Source organism: Camelus ferus, chromosome 3 (genome assembly GCF_009834535.1).
Source record: "Camelus ferus isolate YT-003-E chromosome 3, BCGSAC_Cfer_1.0, whole genome shotgun sequence".
Classification (NCBI taxonomy): domain Eukaryota; kingdom Metazoa; phylum Chordata; class Mammalia; order Artiodactyla; family Camelidae; genus Camelus; species Camelus ferus.
Window position 1 is genome coordinate 74,538,525 of NC_045698.1, and position 14,683 is coordinate 74,553,207.

At 33.8% G+C, this 14,683-nt stretch overlaps 1 protein-coding gene across 10 annotated transcripts in view; it reads left to right on the forward strand.

Moving 5' to 3' along the window:
- Positions 1-14,683, forward strand: part of FER (FER tyrosine kinase) — a 367,832-nt gene that overhangs the window by 95,533 nt on the left and 257,616 nt on the right. For all 10 annotated transcript variants that reach the window (XR_004318629.1, XM_032476468.1, XM_032476472.1 and 7 more), the window contains 2 exons: positions 4,387-4,509; positions 12,681-12,870. Coding sequence is in view for 9 of the 10 variants with exons in the window: in XM_032476468.1 (XP_032332359.1) it covers positions 4,387-4,509; positions 12,681-12,870 (313 nt within the window). In the remaining variant the exon portion in view is untranslated. The remainder of the gene's footprint in view (positions 1-4,386; positions 4,510-12,680; positions 12,871-14,683) is intronic.

Here is a 14,683-nt window from a genome sequence, read left to right on the forward strand (position 1 = left end):
CTGCCACAGAGCAGAAGTGTTGGCTCTCTAGGCCTTTGTTTTAACGTCTAGGACCTTTCAAACTCTTTAGGGAAGCTAATAAGCTGGTGGTAGGTTTCTTTCTCTCTCTGGGTTAAAATTGTTTTAACACAAATCAGAAATTTGAAAAGTAATCATAAGTACTACCTCATTCTTCTCACAAATGAGCTGACATCTGTACTTCAGAAGTTTAGCATATAAAAAAACTCACATTTAATTTCTCATTGAAAGCTTACATGCTTTTTTTAGGAGGCTGCACGACGGCTAAAGGAAGCAGGGAGTATTAACGGATTTGGATTTTCATATACTGTGCTAGAATTTGCCACCTGCCAGTGATCTCTGATAGACATGGCTAGGCAGCCTAAGGTGGTTGAAACAGTGGGTCTGGACTCTGGCTTTCACCTCATTCGTCCCTTCCTACCCCATTTCAAAGTAAAAATAGCAGTTAAAAGCAGGGCAGCAATACAATTACCTAGGGTAACTATGATGTTCTCCACAATCAAATGTCTTCCCTTGAATTTTTCCGAATGATGAATATGAAGAAATCAATAAAAGCTCTCACTTTTTGCTTTCTGTTAGATTTGTGGTGATGTTATTATTGTTATGCCACATCACATCAGTGTGTGTGTGTGGGCGCGCGCGCATGTGTGTGTGTGTACGTGCTTAGACGTACTATTTTATTTGTATCAAGGATAGCAAATAAGTACATGCTTATATTAATTTCTCATGGAACTGGTATTCTTAACATTTCCAAAAAGTTAAAAGTTCTTAGAAATAACATTGTTGTAAAGGGAAAAGCAACTTTTAATTATGAGTAGCTCCAGTATTTTTAGTGTAGCATTCTTGCAGTATTTCTTTACTTGTCCTTCATTGGGAATAATGTGTAAATAATATAAGTTGTTCTTGTTTAATTTAAAAAATATTCAATCCTACCTCTGCCTTGGGAGCAACATTATTTTTTGTATCCAATGTTAACAAAATATTCTTTAAAAAAGGAGCAGACAAAATTTAAAGATACTTTTCAGAAAAACATTTCTTGTGAAATTAATAAAATTGTTTAATAATATAAAGTTGCATTTATAGGGAACGTGCTGTGCTTCAAAATCTATACTAGGAACTTTAAAAATATACACCATAGCTACAGGAACTCTTTACATTAGTTTTTAAATTGGTTTCCATTTTATTAGAGAAGGAAGTGGACATTTAGAAAAGCTAAGTAAAATTGCACCTGAGGGTGTCTTGTTCTAGACCTGGTGTCTGTTATACCAGAGTAAGGTGCTTTACAAGATGCACTAGAGATAAAGAGTTGTAAACACAAGTAATTCTCTTACTTGTTGTGTTAAGGTAAAGTGATTAGCTTGATGATAAAATTTTTACATGAAAGGAGTCAGCCCTGTACTAATGACATACATACATGTATATATGTTTATAATGTCATGTTGAGGGGAGAGAAAGAAAGAGAGAGAATGCTAAAGCTTCCTTCATTGCATCTCTGCAGCAGTGGTTCATATATCAGGTCAGCCCACATGGTGGGTAAAATTCAGAAATTGTGCTGTTCACATATTGAGGTAGCTCTTTGGTTTCACTTTCTAGATAATTCAGAATGATACAAATCAGGAGAGTCTTGGGAATTATTAGGGAGTTGCAGAAAAAGCTTAGTGTGTGATCTTCTGAAGAGAAACGCAGGACATAGAGAATTGGGTTGAGCGCATATTGTGTGTAAGACACTGTACTAAGTGTCGGGGTATGCTGTGAAGAGTGAGCCCGTGGTGCCTGCATCTTACAGTTTGGTGGGACTATGTATGTATTTCAAGATGGAGCATAGGACATGGTACAGTGAGAAGAACTGAGAAGAAACTAGGGAAAGAAACAGTAATTAATAGTTAAAAAGAGGAAAGAAAAAGAAGAGGGTTGGAGGAAAACAGTTGAAGTCTCTTCTACCAGAATGTAAGTTTCCTGAATCCAAACTTGTTTATTGTTGTATTCCTGGTGTCTGGCTGAGTGCCTGACACAAGGTATGTGCTTAGTAAACACCTGTTTAAATAAATGAATGAAGAATTGAAAAGAGAGGTGAATGGAAAATTGAGCAGAAAAAGAGAGCATGAGCAAACTCTCTGGTGTCTCTTCTTATAAGGACACTAATCCCATCATCAAGTCTTCTCTCTCAGGAACTCATCTAACCCTAATTACCTCCCAAAGGCTCCATTTCCAAAACCATCACAGTGGGTGTTAGGATTTCAACATATGAATTTAGAGGAAATACAATTCAGTCAGTAGCACATATTACACATACATTTATTTCAATATAAATGGAACCATGCCACATGTTATGTTCTGCATCATGCCTTTTAATTTAAAACTATGTCTAGGAAGAACCTTTTATGTGTGCATGTCATTCTTTTTAGTGACTATATGCTATTCTATTTCTTAAGTGGGTTAAAATTTATTCAGTTATTCCCCTGTTGATGAACATTTAAATGTTTTTTAGTTTTTTGTTTTATAAACAATGTTGTAACGAACGTCTTCATATGGACTATTTGTGTGTACGTTGTAAAGTATTTTGGTAAGACATTTTTAGATGGTCAAAGAATATTCTAATTCGAAATTTGAGAGACAATTCCAAGTTGACCTCTAAAAATCTGTGCCACTTTTCTCACATCAGCAGGATATATGTCTTCCTTCCTTCCTTCCTACAATATTGAGATATTTTCACTCTTTCATTCTTGTCAGTTTTAGTAGGTGAAGAATAACCTTATTGAATCTGCAGATATTTAATTGTGGGTCAGATTGCATTAAATATTTCCATGTGCGTATCAATCATTTGAATTTTTCTTGATTAAGTTCCCGTTCTGTTCTTTGTCCATTTTCATATTAGGTTGTCTTTTTTCAAAGGATTTTTCTACATGGGGTTTTGCTTATAATTTACATTGCAAATATTTCTTTAAGGTTTTTTTTTTTTTTACTTTTGACTTAATCAACTCTTTAAATTTAAATTTTCATATACTTGAGTTATTTAATATTTTCTTTTGTATATTTTGCATTTCATATCTTGCTTTAAAAGGCTGAAGAAAAAATGTTAATGTGATATGATAACTGTGTGTATTTTTAAAATTATTGATAGCAATTTTTTTTAATTGAACTGTAGTTGACTTACAGTAGTTTCAGGTGTGCAGCAAAGTGATTCATTGTATATATATGTACATTGTATATATATATGTATATATACATTTTTTTCAGATTCTTTTCCATTATAGGTTATTACAGAATATTGAATATAATTCCCTGTATGTACAGTAAATCCTTGTTGTTTATTTTAAATTTGGTAGTGTGTATCTGTTAATCCCATACTCCTAATTTATCCCTCCCCTTCCTTTCTCTTTTGGTAACCATAGTTTTCTATGTTTGTGAATCTATTTCTGTTTTGTAAATAAATTCATTTGTATTGTTTTTTAGATTACAGCTGTTTATGTTTTTGTGGTGGAAATATTCCTATTCAGAACCAATTGCATCTTATGTAACCAAAAAATTATCTGGTCTATGTGTACATATTAATTTTGTGTGTTTAATTATCTTTAAATCTAAATAGAAAATACCCCTAAAGCATTATTGCAATATGTGAAAATAGAAATAGCTTATATCAGTTTAAATTGCCATGTGACTGAGCCTTTCTTTGCTTTAAAATGAGGATAATAGTATCTCTCTCATAGGTTGCAGTGAGGATTAAATGAGACGACATACGCAAATAATGCTAGATACCATTTACTCAAATGCCTACTAAGTACCAGTCATTACTTATGCATTAGTGTATGCGATCCTCACAACAATGCTTTCAAGCAGATGTTACAGTACTGAAAACACAAATGAGAAAATAGATTCAATGAGCTGAAGCAAGTTGTCCAGGATCTCAGATAAAAAGTGGCAAAGCCAGCATGTAAATAAATACATGTTAATCTGAAAGCAAAAACCATGGTTATTTCACTATACATTCTTCCTGGGAGATGACAGGATTTTTTACTTTAATTCTTTTCTCGTTCTCCATTTTCTGTTTCTGTTTCTCTTTTTCTATCTGTTGAATAAGACTCTCTAAAACAGACGCCCAAGAGTACTTACTGTCATTACTGATAAGTTCTTTTCTGAGCTGTCCAGTAAGGTAGCCATTAGCCACATGTGTCTGTTCAGCACTTGAAATGTGGTTGATATAAGTGAGGAACTGAAATTTTACTCTTATTTAAGATTTAATTTAAATTAAATTGCACGTGGCTACTGTTTTGGACATCGCAACCTTAGATGTAGGAATGCTTTTTTGTGTGTGTATAACATGAGTATAATTAATGTATTGATTGATAATGAGAAAACTGTTCATTCTAGGTTGAAAACTGTAGCAGAAGAACTTATGCAGACACAACAAATGCTTTTAAACAAGGAGGAAGCTGTCCTGGAGCTAGAAAAGAGAATTGAGGAATCTTCTAAGACCTATGAAAAGAAGTCTGAGTGAGTAAAACAAAGATAATTTGAAGGAAGAAAGTTTAATTGATGTAATTTTATAGAAATACTTCAGCTACATGGTATTATAGACTTAAATTTCATTTTAAGTATAAAACTGTGTATGGTTGAGTTACTTTATAGGACACTAGAAAGTGATTTTGTGTTTTTATCAATATAGTGTACTGATCATATATCTCAGTATTTTAATCATTTGAACTATTTTCTGAAAAACCCTGTTAAAAGCTGTCTTTACTTCCCCTCATCAGTGTCCACCAGAGTCACTGTGAATTCCTTGTTAAGAAAGTGACAGGTCAGTATTATCTAGAAATTGGCTTCTACTGTGTTAGAAGAAAGCAGATAAACTTATTAGAAGATAGTCTGCTTCACCTATAAAACTCCTGTGATTTGCTGTACTGGTTTGCTTTTCTACTGTTTTTCTTGTTGCTTTCTGGATCTGTAAATATATTCATGGATCCTCTGACTTTACCTGTTTTGGTATATTCTTGTTTTTATAGATTTCAATAATTATGATTTCTACTGTTTTAAAGTTAAAATTTTGATCTAAAATTATAATTTCTAACCTGACTTTGGTCATTGTTTGCATCTCCAGTGGCTTACTACAGTTTCTCTAATCTTTGACTAGAACATATAGATTTCTTGCCCTCATACTTTCACAGTTGGCTTGATTTGTCAAGACTTTCAAGGAAATTGTGATGTGTAGGACTTCTCTGGTCTATACGTGCTCTTACTTCTATACAACTTTTCAAATATTTTTCACTTCTCTCAAATCTCCAGTCCTCTTGTATCCTCCGTTGTAGTCAGCAGATGGTCCTCTCCTACATTACAGAAAAAACTAGAATCATCAGGTGGCAAGTGCCTTATTTTATGGAATTAGATATCTAAATTCACCATATTTGTACCCATTCTCTTTCCTTACTTCCATAGAGGATCTATGCCTTGTCCTGTCTGTTTCTTATGCCCGTTTTTTTTGTATCCCATTGTCTCTTACTTTCCTAGAAATCTTACATTATTTCATATATTATGAAATTCTCTTTCCTTTTCATCTTGACTGGGTCCTGTGCTCACTTTTTAAATATTTTCAAGTTAGTTAACCTCTACTTCTCTTCCCACACTAGATAACCTTTCTTTAATCTCTATATTTTCTCAGCTACTGTCTTTGCCTTCTGTTTCTTAGTCAGACATGTTCTAAGAGTGATAATGTTCATTCATGTTTTCAACTCTCACTTAGTACTCAACCCATAGATATCTGGCTTCTGCCCCATCACTATTTTTTTAAATATATTTTTATTGAAGTATAGTCAGTTTACAATGTTGTGTCAATTTCTGGTGTACAGCACAATACTTCAGTCATATAGGAACATACATATATTCATTTTCATATTCTTTTTCACCATAAGTTACAAGATATTGAATATAGTTCCCTGTGCTATACAGTATAAACTTGCCCCATCACTATTGAAATAGGTATCTGTAAGATCACCAGCGACTGCTCCATTCCTAAATTTAGCAACTCTCTTGCTTGAACTCCTCACAGTTTCTTTGTTGACTTCATGTTGTTCTTTTTCCTTGGACTTTGGACCAAAATGTTAGATCTTATTCCTCTCTTTTTGGCCACTCCTTTATAAACTGATTCTCCTTCACTCAGAGTTACCCAAGGCTTGACCCTAGGCTATGTCACTCTCCTCCCTGCACTCTATCCCTAGGTGATCCCCTGAAGATGACCCATATTTATTACTCTTGCTTAGATTTCTTCTCTGAGCTCCATGGCCATGTAATCAAGTGCTTACTTGACATGCCACCTTGGATGTCTTAGAAGTACCCTCAGTTTCTCATGTCTAAGGCTGAATTAAACATCTGTTCAAATATGTAGGAATGTATCTGACCAAGGAGATGAAGGACTTATAGGCAGAGAACTATAAAACATTGACTAAGGAAATTAAAGGTGACTTGAAGAAATGGAAAGATCCTATGCTCTTGGATTAGAAGAATTAATATTGTTAGAATGGCCATAGTACCCAAAGCAATCTAAAGAGTTAATGCAATCTCTATCAAATTACCTTGGACATTTTTCACAGAACTAGAGCAAAGAATCCTAAAATTTCATATGGAATCACAGAAGACCCAGAATTGCCAAAGCAATACTGAAGAAAAAGAATGAAGCTGGAGGAATAACTCTCCCAGACTTCAGACAATACTACAGAGCTACAGTAATCAAAACAGCATGGTATTGGCACAAAAACAGACATATGGATCAATGAAACAGACTAGACAGCCCAGAAATAAACCCACACAGACTTACAGTCAATTAATCTTCAACAAAGGAGGCAAGAACATACAATGGAGAAAAGACAGTCTCTTCAGCAAGTGGTGTTGGGAAAACTGGACAGTCACATGTAAAAAACTCGACAGCCACACGTAAATCAGTGAAATTAGAACACTCTCTCACACCATACGCAAAAGTAGACTCAAAATGGCTTAAAGACAAATATAACACAAGACACTATAAACCTCCTAGAAGAAACAGGCAAAACATTCTCTGACGTAAATCTTCGCAGTGTTCTTCTAGGGCAGTCTACCCAGGCAATAGAAATAAAAGCCAAATAAATAAATGTGATCTGATTAAACTTATAAGCACAGCAAAGGGAACCACAAGCAAAACAAAACGACAGCCTACGGAATGGGAGAAAATATTTGCAAATAATGTGACTGACAAAAGCTTAATTTCCAGAATATATAAACAGCTCATACAACTTAATAACAACAACAACAGAAAACCCAACTCAATCCAAAAATGGGCAGAAGACCTAAACAAGCAATTGTCCATTGAAGACATATAAATGTCCAATAGGCACATGAGAAAATGCTCAGTATCACTAATTATCAGAGAAATGTAAATCAGAATTGCAATGAAGTATCATCTCACACCAATCAGAATGGCCATCATTAAAGTCTATGAACAATAAATTCTGGAGAGGGTGTGGAAAAAAGAGAACCCTCCTACACTGTTGGTGGGAATGTAGTTTGGTGCAGCCACTATGGAGAACAGTATGGAGATTCCTTAAAAAACTAAAAATAAACTTACCATATGATCCAGCAATCCCACTCCTGGGCATATATCTGTAGAGAATTCTAATTTGCAAGATACATGCAGCCCAATGTTCATAGCAGCACTATTTACAATAGCTAAAACATGGAAACAACCTAAATGTCCAATTACAGATGACTGGATAAAGATGTCTTATATTTATACAATGGAATACTGCTTAGCCATAAAAAAGAATAAAATATAAAGCCATTTGCAGCAACATGGATGGACCTAGAGATCGTCCTTCCAAGTGACGTAATCCAGAAAGAGAAAGAAAAATACCATATGATATCACTTATATGTGGAATCTAAAAAAAAAAAAAAGACAAACAAATTTATTTACAAAACATAAACTGACTCACAGACATAGTAAATAAACTTACGTTAACTGGGGGGAAAGGAGGTGGAAAGGGATAAATTGGGAATTTGAGATTTGCAGATACTGTCTACTATATATAAAATAGGTGAACAAGAAGTTCATACTATATATAGCACAGGGAACTATATTCAATATCTTGTAGTAAACCCATAATGAAAAAGAATGTGAAAAGGAATTTATGTATGTATTTGTGTGAAACATTATGCTATACACCAGAAATTGACACATTATAAACTGACTATAATTCAATGAGAAAAAAAGAAAGAAAAAGCAATAGCGTATTTGTTCCTGTAAAAATATAATATATGAAAGACTAATGTTAAAACCTTTACATAATTTAACATAAATTTCTCCAAAACATACTATAACAGTGAAAAAATTAACTCTATGAGAAATAATTTGATAGCTTTGATTCCTATAATTAAATAATGTGAAAAATAAAGTTAAAGAATGATTTTTATTTGACATAACATTCTCACTAACAAATGAAGAATTTTAACTGATATAAATAAGGCAGGTCTCAGTTGAGGTGTAGCTATTGCAAAATTTTATTTAGAAAAATAAAGTGAAAGGAATAAAACCAGTCATTTGAAATGGTATAATTTTAACACAACACAAAGTATCAGTCTAATATACATATCTTTACTCATTACTTCCAAAGCGTATTTATTCAAATGGAAATAATATCAGTCTTCTCCTAATTTATGATCCTTGACTACTGTATTAGAAAATAGCTTATAGGAAAATATACCAAGCATATGTCACTTATGACTCATTGGTATAAAGTGCTGGTAGTATTACCGTTGATTTTAATGCTAGGTTTGAGTTCCAAAACGTGAACGGTTATTCAGTTTTGTATTGTTCTGTATCATTATCACCCAGTACTTAAAAGTACTTTATACAATTAAAATCATAACTCTTAGAGCCATGCAGAATCTTAAGAGATCAGTTGGTTCAATCTCCCTATCTTTCAAATTATGTGACATCTGAAGGCCAGAAATTTTAAGAGACTTGCAAAGATTCACATCTAGCTTGTAACGAAGGTAATACTTGAACCATCTGAAGTATTCTGGTTTGCAAATTCAGGGACCTTTTATTTTTGTCTCAGAATTTTTAGATTATATGTATTTAAAATGTGCTGTGTAAATAGGGAATTCATTTATCAATATTTATTGCACATCCACTAGATGCTATGAATACAGTGAAAGGTAAGGCATATATGGCATCATGTCTCATGGAGCATATGCTTCTGCTGAACAGGAAGTAAACAATTGTGACAATTGCTGTGGAACAAGAAGTTCAGGTAGAGGAATAGCAAAGCACCTACTTAAGATAGGTGATCAGGGTTCTCCCATGAAGTGGTGTTTTTCCTGAGATGTGAAGGACAGAAGGTGCCCTCCGTGTGAACAGTACGTGGAAGGTTAAGTCCTAGATGGGGAGTAAATAGCATATGCGAAAGTCCTGATCCCTTCCGTGTTTTAAATTTATTTATGGCTTCCCATGCATCTTGTGTTACACAATCATGCATTTATTATAATTTTCTTCTTATTGAAATATGCATAGCTTGTTTGCTAAATGGTGGTATAAGCATATAAGTTACTGACTACAGCAGTACATTTTAAAAAGTAATTGTTGAACAAACTCAAGATGTTACTGTGTGTGAAATGGTCATTATGCGTAGAGCTCAGTGGGATTAATTGGATAAAGCTAAAGTTGCTCATTGATTTCATGATCGGACGTATTGATTGAAAAAAGTTAGTGCTTGAGCCACATTAAAGGGTATATACCTCCCACAAATCTCATTGTTCTGAAACCACTAAACTAAAAGCCAGGAAATTAATATTTTAACCTAATTCTTGGTGTTAGGACAGTGTCTCAGAATTCCGATTGCCAATGTGATATAATAGATATTTGAAACTCCTGAAGAAGAATAAAAAAGGGTCTGTTTTCTAGAACAGATTATTTAGGGACCCATGGTATATGAGATGTCAAGAACCTCATGTTACCAGAGGAAGCTTGATGCAGCAGCAGGGATGCATATTTTTAAATTAATTTTTAAATTTTGAGATAATTACAGATTGACGTGTAGTTGTAAGAATTAATACAGATTCTGTAAACCCTATACTCAGTCTCCCTTAATGGTAACATCTTACAAAATTATAATATGATATCATAATCCAGATATTAACATTGCTACAGTCGTGATGTGTAACATCCCCATCACTGCAAAGGATCACTAATTTGATACTTTCATAGCTGTGCTGCCTTCCGTCTACCCCCTTCTTAACTCGTGGCAGCCATTAATCTGTTTTCCATTTCTATAATTTTGTCTTTTCCAGAAAGTTATATAAATGGAATCACACTATATGTGCTCTTTTGAAATTGTCTTTTTACATTTATCATAATTCTCTAGTGATTCATGCAGATACTTTCATTCCTTTTTTATCCTTAAGTTGCATTCGGTGGTAAGTGTGTTAGTTTCCTAGGACTGCCATAACAAAGTACCAGAAATCAAGCAGCTTAAAAAGGACAGACATTTATTCCTTCATAGTTCTAGAGGCCAAAAGTCTGAAGTAAAGTGTTGGCAGACTGGTTTCAGCCTTTCATAGAGTTGAGAATAAAATGAAATACATGTTTGTTACTCCCATAAATACATTTTTTGAATTTTAGTCAGATACTGAGTGTTTACTTTTTTGGTGACTATTGTTCCTTACTTGTCATTTTGTATTTCATTTTTGAAAAGCTTATTTTCATTCTTTAAAGTATACTTTCCTATTGATTTTGTCTACATTTGTGAGGTCATTAACCTTTTTTGGGGGGACTGATCTTGCAGATATACTTGAGAAATTTTTTTTTACCATCTTATCTTGTACATTTAAAATAGCTTCTTATACTGCTGTCATTGGTGGGATTCTTTTGGTAGCTGGGAAATGCAAAGGGGGAACCATCAGGGAGCTTTAGGTTTATATGGGTGTAATCTTTTCCAGGACCTGGTCCTTACCGATTTGTGTTCACAAAAATAATTATTTCAAAAATCAACTTTATCTGTGGAGATTTGCTGAGAAATAAAAAAAGATAACTAATTTATTATGAGAAAGTAGTTAACTACCTAATAAGCAAACCAACATGAATTTATTAGGAAATCTGTGTGGATTGAGAGCACAGGTTACAGTTTGTTGAATGATAATGATGTAAATGATAATTGCCATTTACTGAATTCTTACTTTATGGTAGGCACTGTGCTAGTGATTTTTCAAATATTATCGCATTGAAGTCTCAGAAAAAGCCTAAAAGTAAGTGTATTATCATCAGTTTTTCCAGTGATAAAATTGAAGATGAGAAAAGCATAGTGATTAAGTCATGAAGTTGAATCTGTCCTAATTCAGTATAATTACGGTCTTTCCACTGTGCCATGCTGATTTTACTTGGGAAGGACGAATGAGCTCTGACAGTACAGCGTATCTCTCTATTACTTTTGCTGTTAACTCCATGGTTGGAGAGGTTTGTCTTTTGCATATTGCTAGGTCTCTCTTACAAATACTCATTTGTTATACTTTTTCCAAATTTCACTCAGTTCTCTGAGTCCTCTTTATTAGAATGCTCACTTGAAGCTCATTGCAGCATGATTGAGGGGATTACAGCTTTCTGTATAGCATTCACCGAGGCTGCATCTTGTGCTCAGTTTGATTGGAATTTAGTTTTCAAAATACTGATCAGCAACATATTTATAAACAAATCTCTCTTACTGTGTGTTCCTTTTGTCTGATTACTTATTCAGGTTATGTTGATCTTTAAATGTTCCAGTTTGAAAAGGTAACATTTTCTGACCTTATTCTCCAGCTCTGAAGCTTTCCCTAAATGATAATCTATTGTCTTTTATGTAGTAATAACTTACATTCAGTAGTGCATGGCACAATTCTTTAAGGTATTAATATGCTGTGTATGACAGTGTTTACAGATGTGTTCTCCACCACCGCTACCTTTTCTCTTGTAGCTTTAATGTGAGTGAATTAGTTTGAAATCCCCATTAGGGGCAGCCTCTAAGGGCTAAAAAGTCACAAAAAGGCAGCATGTAGCCTATGTAGTTCTCTAAGGAGATATGGGGAAGTCTCCTGTCTGTATAACAGTGACACTGCAAAAATTTGGAGGCTTATGTTATACTCATTCCCTCAGTCTGTTCTCAGTCAGAACAGCTTTCCCCAACTCTAAACACACACCCTTCACAATATGTACACAGCTTGGTTCCAGGCTGTCACCTTGATTTGATTTATTTTACTCTAGGCACAGATCTGACTTTAGCTCTATTCCATTTGAGATTTGAAGTAAATTAAGATTCTGCTTCAGTCATATTAATTCATTTTAGGCTCTACACTTCTGGACCTTAGTGTCTGTACTTTGTGAGGTAGATGGTTTAGCTGTAAAATAAAATGAATGCCATAGGTCATAATATATTTGAAAGCATCTTGAATGTGCTTTTGCTTCCAAACATTTCCTTCAGTTTTGTTGATGTTAGCTAAATTTAATAACTACCATGATAACTCAAAATTTGTTCAGTTTCATAATTATGATTCTGAAGGACTCATAAAGGGGAAAATGAAGGAAAATAGGAGTATAATATACATGTATACTTTTGTTTAAATTTTATTTCTTAAAGAAATTGAAATAATTTATATTAAATGTGTTCTCTTTTAGTATTGTACTTCTGCTAAGCCAAAAACAGACACTCGAAGAGCTGAAACAGTCAGTCCAGCAGCTGAGGTGCACTGAGGCAAAGTTTATAGCCCAGAAAGAATTACTAGAGCAAAAAGTGCAAGAAAATGATGGGAAAGAGCCTCCTCCAGTAGTAAATTATGAAGAAGATGCACGATCAGTTACATCTATGGTAAGCCAAAGAATAATCAAATGAGAAACTTGAAAGAGTAGTATATAGGTAATGAGTGAATGCAAAAAAAATTCCAGTTGCTATAACAAAGTATTACTCTTGTTAATATGCAGGTCCTATTAAACTTGTTTGTAAATGCAAAATAGACTTGTCAGTCACCTCAGGTCACCTGGAGAGCACTTTCAGGAACCATCTGTAGAGTCAAAGGAAAAAGCTCTTCTCTCGCCTTCAAAACTGAAAACAAAGACTGCAATTGTTTTTATTCCTGGGAGACAGCAGGAATGTAGGGTGTTATTCTTAAGATAGAAGTAAGAAATAAGGAGAAAGATAATTGTTAATTTTTTTCCTTTTTAAGAACAATAGAATTTATCTGAGATTGATGATGTGTTTATTGTTTTCACAAAACAAAACATTGATTTTGTTTAAAAAAGATTTTTCCTTATAATTATCCTTAAACTACAATAAACACATGGAAATCTACCAACTAGAAGAAATTCAACTTTGTACAGCTTTCACTAACTGTTTAATAATGCCTAGTATAAATACTTTCTTTCTCTCTTCCCGTTCCTTCCTTCCTTCCTTTATCTTATGTTGGTAGGTCTCACCAAGGGGCAGTTTTGCCCCCCAGGGAACATTTGGCAATGTCTTCAGAAATTTTTGGTTGTCACAACTGTGGACACTCTTGGCTTCTAGTGGTGAGAGGCCAGTGATGCTGCTAAATATCATACAATGCACATTACAGCCCCGCCCTTCATACACCCCACACAAAATTATTCAACCTAAAATAGCAGTAGTGCCAAGGCTGAAGAAGTCTCAGCTGTATCCTTGGTTTATCTGTGGGTAACTGGATGCTGTCTATAAACAGAACTATTCTAGTTAGTGATGCTATAGCTGATATTTTAGTAATTTTTAGTTTATGTGATTCTAAATAGTACAATGTGATTGTTAAATGGATTCAAATGTCTCCATAGGGGAAGCAAAAGGCTGCATTTGAAATTCCCAATTTCAGATAAATCCGGAAATCAGTATGAAGTGTTTAAATTATTGTGGTTATTGCTATTTTTATTATTAATAGAGCCATAGTGATCTATACATTACATTGTGAATTATTAATTATAATTCTTTGCTCTCCTTTACTGTCCTACCAGATACTAAGGGTCCTACCATGTAGACCAAGGACCCTACTTGATTCCCTTTCTTGCTTTATGATCCTTGATAACTACCTGGCATATTCATTTTTTTTAGGGGAACTTCTGAAGTTTTTTCTTTTGCTTGGCTTTTGAGACCTTAGCAAGTAAATCTTTTACTCTCTGAGTGTGGTTTATAGTATTTCCTTGTCTCCATGTGGATGTGACATTATTTACTTCATAGTCTGATTTTGTGACAGATAGGTTTTTTTTTGTTTGTTTGTTTTTTTTGTGGGGGGGTTAGCAATGTCTACTTTATTTCTACAATTAATAATCTATCACAATAGAGAATACATAAAACCAAGAGTAAAGATGCTTTCAGGTAAGAGACAGTTATTTGGGGAGAATTAAGACTATAATCACCAATATTACTATTATATTCTGTTTTTAATTATTCTATATAATCAAGTCAAGCCTCTCTTTTCCTCTTATATTTTACAGATAATTCTTTTTTTTAAACATTTTTTATTGATTTATAATCATTTTACAATGTTGTGTCAAATTCCAGTGTTCAGCACAATTTTTCAGTCATACATGGACATATACACACTCATTGTCACATTTTTTTCTCTGTTAGTTACCATAACGTTTTGTGTAAATTTCCCTGTGCTATACAGTATAATCTT